The sequence below is a fragment of the Propithecus coquereli genome, unplaced genomic scaffold (assembly GCF_000956105.1).
Source record: "Propithecus coquereli isolate 6110/MARCELLA unplaced genomic scaffold, Pcoq_1.0 Scaffold235, whole genome shotgun sequence".
Taxonomy (NCBI): domain Eukaryota; kingdom Metazoa; phylum Chordata; class Mammalia; order Primates; family Indriidae; genus Propithecus; species Propithecus coquereli.
In genome coordinates, this window is record NW_012147897.1 from 5,726,863 (window position 1) to 5,735,284 (window position 8,422).

Below are 8,422 nucleotides of genomic sequence, written 5' to 3' on the forward strand. Positions count from 1 at the left end.
TGCTGTTCTGAGAATATATCTTTAAGTTCCTGAATAATGTGCTCCACTGTTGGAACACTTAGGGTTTCTTTATAGTAACTCTCAGAGGTCAGCTGAGGTTCCAAGTTACTTTGCTGAGCTCTGCGGAATTTCCCAGGGAGTTTCATCTGAATATCAAGTTTGGCAGCCAAATTTGTGGCTTCCTCAAACCAAAATTCATGATAAACTTCAATATTTTCCATCACTTCATTTAGTGAATGCAGTACTGCAGTCAAGCTACTGGCTGCAAAGAAGACATCAGAGGTTTGCCCCTGGAGATTTTTCCCAAAGGCCCTTGTAAAAGAGAGGACATTTTTAAGAACAACAATAGTAACAATGAAATCGAAATCTGTTACTGCACTACAGAGGACAAACGCTCGGCCAGCTATACAGTTATTCCATCTAATAGTTGTGTCACTATTTATACCATCTAAACATAAAACAAGTGCTTGCAGAAGGTCCACTAAAATTTCGAAAGCATCATGCCTTCCTGTCCACTGAGAATGGCAAATTTCCTTCAGTTCTTTGCCCCTTTCTTCACTGTTCTGAAAAAGAACAGAAATTACATTGTCAAGTTCTAAAAGCAGTTGTGGTGATCGATGGAAAAAAGAACAAACTTCCTCAATTGTTCCCAATGCAACAGATACTCCCATAACAGGGACTGATTTTGCCAACCACATATTTAAGGCACAGGAAGAGCAAAGTGTGTAGATAGCTTGGGGATATTTCTCTAAAAGTCTAGAAGCAACAACTTTCATTTTGAAAGAAAATCCACTGGACACAATGTAAGCCTGGCCACGACAATACTCCATATTTAGCCCCCACTTCTCAGTTATTGTAGTGTGAAATTTCACAGCCAAAATTTCTACATCAGCTTCATAGGGCAGAAAGCCCACAAACTCCTCTCTCAGGTTATGAGATTCGTCAACGAACCTCACCAGTACAGGTAGGTGCTCTTCCCCTGCTATGTCCACTACATCGTCAGTGATAAGGGAAAAGAAGTGTGAGTCTCTCACTTCCCTGAGAGTTTCTTCCCGAATACAGCTCTCACAGATCTCTAGCATCTGTCTCTGCTGTATTTTTGAACAAAACAATGTGTTAACTGCTGTTGTCTCAAAGCGCTTTCTCAGGACCTCTTCACCAGAATTTATCCGGCACTCCAGCAGTGCTTAAAAGTTATCAGGAGTAAAAAGACCTTCTGGGATTTCGTCAGCCTCATGTCCATCCAGAGGTATGTTTTGCTTTCCCATAAGAATCAAGATTTCAAATAGAGATTTTAGGTATTCTTTGTTTTCCTTCTCTTCAAGGGTTAGAGGTAAAATGTCCTCATCCTGTTCTTCACCCCCCTCTTCTGCACTGGGATTCTGAGCATTGCTGTTGTTGGTTTCTTTATGTTTTTGTTCTTGTTCGGAAGTTTCATCAACTGGAAAACAAAGAATTATTTTACAAACAGGCTCATGACAAACTACACAAAACAAAAAAATTACATCTTTGATTGGCTGAACATTTAAAATCCACAAACTCATTCATTCAACATTCAACAGGGCATCTACTGGACCACAGACTTAGATACAAAGGTTAAAATAAGATACATTCTAGTGGGAGACACAAACACTGTAAACAGATACATTTTAATCCTAGATGTAAATGCTGTCATAAGATAGGAACGATTTTTTATAAACTTAAAAAGGCGCTTCACATATTATACAGAGTAATGATAGTCCATACCTCCAGAAAAAAGGAGAACTAATATTTACTATTATATATATTATTATATTTATATGCATCACATTACTTTCTTCAGGCAGGTGATGTCAACCCCATTTGACAAATGGGGGCACTAAATAACTTGTCCAACATCACAGATGCAGTTAGAAGGATAGAAGTGAAATTCAAATCCATGCTTATCTAGCTCCAAGGTCCATTATGATGCTGTTTCTATCAAACCATTAAGCCATACTTTTAATCAGGAGAAAGATGACTATACAAACCAATATAATATTAAGTAGATTAATGTGATTCTTAGGGCTAATATTAGAATACTAGAAATCTTAGCCTAATCTCTTCATATTTGGATGGGAAAACTGAGGCTCCACGGGTTAAGTGTCCTGCCCACAGTACTACAAAGTCAGTGGCATCCCCGGGAAAAGAATTCAAATCTGAGGAATCAGTTAGAACCTAGTTCTTAGAACATAAGACTATGACAGGGCCACCAAGAGTTGTACGGTACTGTGGGCCGTGGGAGGGAGGGGGGGAATACAAAACATTTAGAACAGAGAAGTTGCATTCAATAATGACAAGGATAAGGAAGGAAAACAAGAAGGGGTGGCAGAGGGAGGGGGCACTTCAGTCGGCAGGAAGTATTCCAGCAAAAGCGCTAAGGTGAAAGAGAGAAGCAGGCTGTCCAACTACAAAGGGAAATCTAGTCTGACTGGAGCCTTTGTAAGCCATGCTTCCAAGCATCCCAGGCCCTTCAGAGCTTCACCAGGGTTCCGTGAGGAGAACATCCTTCTCTCACCCCTCCTCAACTCAGATGGCACTGCTATTTACCATACATTACAGAGCAGTGGTTCTATACTAGACAGCTTCCTAAGCCAGAAAGAGGTTATATCCTGGACACCTGCAGACTTGGCTCCCTCCTTCTCTCCTCTCCTTTCTCCTCTACTACTTCTCTACTTGCAATCAGCAAGTACTAATTCTATTGTTTGTATTTTTTTTTTCTTCCAAAAAGATGCTCACTAAAGAGCAAAGAGTATAAAGTGAAAAGTAAGTCCCTCTCCTTTTGGCATCTTTCCATATGCAAGTCATAGGTATACAAGTTTCTTCAGTTCCTTGAATCTATTCCCTTTTCCCCACTCTCCCTACCTACCATTGCCTTATCTCAAGGCCTTTTAACTTTTATTTGGTCTCCTGACAGTCTAACTGGCCTCCCTGCTCCAGTGTTACCTTTTCTAACCCAACAGTGCTTTATATAACATGGAAATCAGGTCCATGTTATCACCTACTTACAAATCCCTCAATGGTTCCCTCTTGCTAACGGCTCACACAACACTGAAAGTTCTGGCTCCCATGGTCCCCTCTAGGTTCACTTTCTAACCATCATGGGTTATCAGAAACTCTAACATCACCAAAATGAGTGTAGTTCCCCAAACCTAGTACTCTGTTTCATGCCACTCTATTTCTGCATAGAATACCTTTCCCTCCTTTCTTTGCCTGAGTCAATGTCTCCATCCATAAAGGAGGAAAATAATAGTACTTATCTCATGGATACTGTGAGAATTAAATGAATATTAGCAAAGCACTTAGAATAATGACTTGGCACAAGTATTCAATAAAAAGGTCATGTTAGTAATAATAACAGCAAAAGGTGAAAGAAACAGAGGAAGAGGAGTAATAGTAATATCTGACGAGAATAAAAATCCTTTGGTGACACAGCTCAGGTATCAGCACTTGCAGAAAGGCTGTGATCACTACCCTCAATGACACAATGTCACTAAGTGCCCCCACGGCATTTATTCCTTAAACATTTATCAAGGACTTATGATGCACCACAAATTGGGTGGACAGAGATACAGTGCCTGTCCTTACTGCTGCCCTTCCTGCCCTACACTGGGATGCCCTGTGTGCCTAACACCCTTACCACACCGAGAGCACTGAGAAGGGAGAAGGAGTCAACTCTGTGAGGCCTGCACATGGCAAAGCATGTGGCACAAAACACTGAATAAAGATAAACGGAACTGTTTACTCCCACATACAATTCCAGATCACAGGACAAAGCTGAGCACACACTTCCAACCATTCTCAAGGTAAGTTTTTGACATAAAACATATTTATTTGTCCTTACCAGATCAAGGCCTTTTTAAAAGGCATTCAGAAGTTGAGTCATTAACACTATCACTTACTTTTTTTCTGTTTCAGTGTCCTGATTTCATCTTCACTCTAAATGACAGGAAAAAAACAAACCATCTTTAAGAAAACTGACTTCTAGTATATCATCTTAGACTCACAAATAAAAAAGCCTATTTGGAGCCAAATTTAATTCTTTCAAGAGCATAAATTCTTTGTATGGAATACATTCTTCAAACAGATGATGGGAAAACCAGAACAATAATTTGCTAATGACTCCAAGCTTATAATAAAGTCCTAGAGCAAAAAGAGAATACATCATTCAACTTACTTTCTATTTAAATCTTTGTAACTTTGGGTTACAATTGTTTACTGGCTGATAAAAGGCATGAAAGTACACCATGGCACTTGGGGTCAAATTCAAGAGGACAAAAATCATCCCCCTTCCTAATTTAACACTGGAGATGCCACAAAAGAGAGAGGTTGCTGAATCTCAGAACCTAACACACAAAAGCGGTAAGTAATCCCTGGGAAGCAGAAGGTGAGAGAGTGCCAGCATGGAAGAGAAATGAACACAGAACATAGTAGGCCAAGTGGCACAGACAGGTTAGACTGAGGAAGAACTTTCCAGCTGTTTCCTTTAGTCTCCCTCTACTAAGTGCTTAAATCATGACCCATCCCATTACTACTCTGTGGCAGGAAAGCAGCAGTGCCAGTCACAGCTGAAGACAGCAGGGTACCCACTGGGCAGCACTGGATATGGGGTGCTGGTAACAAGAAACATCAATCAGCAGGCTGGTCAACCTGGAACATTCCCTCCTTATACTGTGGGCTGCAAATTATAAGGTTGGCAGATCTGGAAGAGTGTGGCTGCTATGAGGTATTTGAGGTTCCCTGAGAGGTAAAATACAAGGAAATGATAGCTACAGGGCAGGAAGTGGTTGAGCTCCTCATCCCTGGTACATATTACAGGTGGCCCTCTGTATCAGTGGATTCAACCAACCGTGGCTCAAAAATATTTGGGGAAAAAAAAAATGAATGGTTGTGTCTATACTGAACATGTGCAGACTTTATTCCTTGTCATTATTCCCTAAACAATGTAGAATAACAACTATTTACACAGTATTTACACTGTATCAGGTATTATAAATAATCTAGAGATGTTTTGAAGTGTATGAAAGGATGTGCATGAGTATATGCAAATATATCATTTTATATTGAGTATCTGTGAATACTGGTATCTGAAGGAAGTCCTGGAACCAATCCCCCAATATAAGATTTTCTAGAAAAATTAAGGAAAAAAAAGGAAAAGTATCCAACTCATTTTATAAGGCTAACATAACTTTGATATCATGAACAAATTAGGAAAGCACATGAAAAGAAAATCATAAGCTAACACTTATAAATGCAAAATCTTAAATAAAATACTGACTACTTGAATCCAGTAGTGTATAAAAGCAAATAGATATATTGCAATAAATTAGGGTTCATCACAGGAATTTAAAGGTGATTCAACTTCAGAAAATTTATTAATGTCATTCACTGCAGTAAAGAATTTTTTATAATTGTGAATTTTTCTACTTAATAGATGCAATGAAAGCATTTGATAAGTTTAATAGGTTATGATAAAAACCTTGAATATAAGACTAGAATGGAATTTCCTTAACTAGATAAAAACGATTTAACAATACCAACAGCAAACATCATACTTAATGGAACAAGGCAAGTGTGCCAACAGTTACTGGAACTGTTGAACATAGTACTAGGGATATTGACTGAACAATAAGGCAGACAATAGAAAAAATTAAAAGAAGAATTGGAAGAAGAGACAAACTTCTCCTTATTTGTAGATGATACAATCAGTTGCACAGAAAATTCAATAGACTATTAGAATTAAACAAATTATTCAAAAATTTCAACCAGAATTTATAATCTATACTGATAAGAACTGTAATATTTAGGAAGTAATCTAAGGAAGAATATACACGTTCTTTTAAAGAACTGCAATAAAACCCCAAAACATTTTCAAATATTTGATTTGCTGTGCTTCTGAAAGTATTTTAATAGTCTTTTCAAAGAACTGGTATTTAGTTTTGTCAATGATTGCTGTTATCTGACAACTAATTTATTGGTTTTTTTTTTTTCCTATTCATGGATGGGACTAATTAATATGGTAAAGATGTCGATTCAAAAACAATTATAATGAAAATCCCAGCAGAATTTCTAGGAGAACTTAACAAAAGGATTTTTGAATTTATATGGAGGAATAAAGGTCCACAAATAGCTAAGGCAGTTTTGAAAAAGCAGAGTTAAACAATCACCCTATCTGAAAGTAAAATACATTACAAAGCATGGGAATAAAACAGTGTGGTACAGATGCAAATAATCCAGTGGAATGGAACAGAGCTCCCAGAAACAGCTTTGCATGTATGTAAACTTGGTATATGACAGATGTGGTATTTTATACCAGTGGAATAAAGCATAAAGTAATTAACAGACCATATTGAGAAAACTGGTTCTCTACAAGGAGAAAAATTAAGTTAGATCCCTACTAGACACCATACATAGAAACTCCAAATGGATTAAAGATCTAAATATGAAAGGTAAACATAGATGAGAATAAGGAAAATTAGATAAATATTATCCTTAAAAAGCACAAAGTAAGTGGATTGATATGACATACATTAGATACAATAGCATGGATACCAACAGGTTGGGGAGGAATAAGAATAATCACTGTAGACAAAGAAGAAAAAGTAATAAAGCAAAATAAGGGCCTTGCTAGTGGCAATGATGACAGAAAGCCATGGACTGAGGAGTCTGAGTAATTTAATTTTGTTTACCTAAGGCCAAAAAAAAAGAAAAAAACAGGTAGGTTTCAATCTTCAGAACTGAAGGATATCAAAGAAATATAAAAACATGTATAAATTATGCCTTATACAGAGATTTAAGAGTTTTTTCTAATCCCTGTCAGTATTTAATAGTGAAAGAATCCTCATTTTTAAAACTATCCACACCTCAACTTTTACAGTTTCCCTTTCTTTACTACTTTGTGCTGAATTCTGAAAACAGATCTCAGTTCCATTTTCCTTACCACAGAAGAAAAGGTAGCTTATTTTTTTTCTTTCCCAGGAATGAAAGGAGCTGGTGGCCTGTAATTAACACATTCTGGCCAAGTCAACCAGTATCAACTAGCTACCAACTTGAGGGAGATTTTTCAATTTAAATACTGAAACAAACTAATCATCTTACATCCAGGGTACTTTAATAGTAATCATAACATTCATTTCCCATTATACTTACTACCTCTGAAATAGAGAGTACCTTGGATTAATTTTAACATAAATGCATCTATATTTGATTTCCTAGTATTATGGAGAGGGAGGCTGAAGGCACATAGACATACCAATTCTTTTATTCGTTTTCTGTGTCTACTGTGTGGATTGTTCAAATGACTGGTAAGATCAAATATTGTTGGTATTGCATTATCTCGAAGAACTGTCCTATAAGGACTCTGAAAAAGAAAAATGTGTTAATTCAGAGATGGTCTTTAAGAATGTATTGCATCTGCCCTTCTGGCAATCTACTATAAATTAAGGAATTGAACCAATGGTAGGTGTAAAAAATAAAATGTACTTGCATTTTGCATATCTATTTCTAATTCAGCCTCCTAGCTGTTTTATCTGTCCCGTCCTTCCATGAGCCTACCTAATTTACAGGAGGCACAAGTTTCCCAAATAATCTGCCCTGTTGTATGTTGTATAATAATGCTTCCCTTCTTCACCTTCTGTTCACTCTACTTTTGCTAATATTACTGAAAAGCATCAAGGCACAGTGAAAATAATATTGGGCTTGGACCCAGGAGATCTAGGAACTAGTCCAAAGTCTACCAGTGACTCACTAAGAGACCCAGGCTAAATTACTTTCCCTTTTTGGACCCCAGTTTCGTTTTCTGAATAAAATTCAGGTATTGACCTAAATCAACATTTCCAAAAATTAATTTATATCACCATCTGTACTATTATACAATCCACTCTTTTTTTAGGTAACATTGTCTTAATAAAAATGGGAGAATGATGATTTGATGGGCTAGTTATGTGTTTTACACATTATGACATTTCTAAAACAAAAATTGGTTCAAGTGTCACTTGAAATCATACCTCACATCACAAGTGATATACATAATCACATTTTTGCAAACGCTAAACTAGGTATCTCTAAATTTCCCTCTACATAATCTCATCATTGAAGGATGATCATTCTCTACCCTACCTCCTATTAACCTAATTCAACTTGGCTAGAAGCTGGATGCATACTTAGATGGTTAACAGTCTTCCATAGCCAGCCCTGAGGAGGCTGGGTAGGGACAAGAAGTTTGTTAAGAGGGAGAGTAACAAATAAATAACTGGTATTCTATTCCCTCCATCTAGTCCAAAGAACAGTGCCTTTAATTTCTTCCTGAATTTGCAATGATAAAGACAAAACATATTTCATTAAAACAAGCTTTCTTAGTAGTGATTGTTTCAAAGTAGTAAAGCATGTTCAAAGAATATGCCAA

General features: G+C 37.0%; 1 protein-coding gene across 1 annotated transcript in view; it reads right to left on the reverse strand.

Moving 5' to 3' along the window:
• PRKRIR (protein-kinase, interferon-inducible double stranded RNA dependent inhibitor, repressor of (P58 repressor)) overlaps positions 1-8,422 on the reverse strand; it is an 88,481-nt gene that overhangs the window by 63,010 nt on the left and 17,049 nt on the right. Inside the window, 3 exon segments of the mRNA XM_012645577.1 lie at positions 4-1,441; positions 3,921-3,957; positions 7,271-7,378. Coding sequence (XP_012501031.1) covers positions 4-1,441; positions 3,921-3,957; positions 7,271-7,378 — 1,583 coding nt within the window.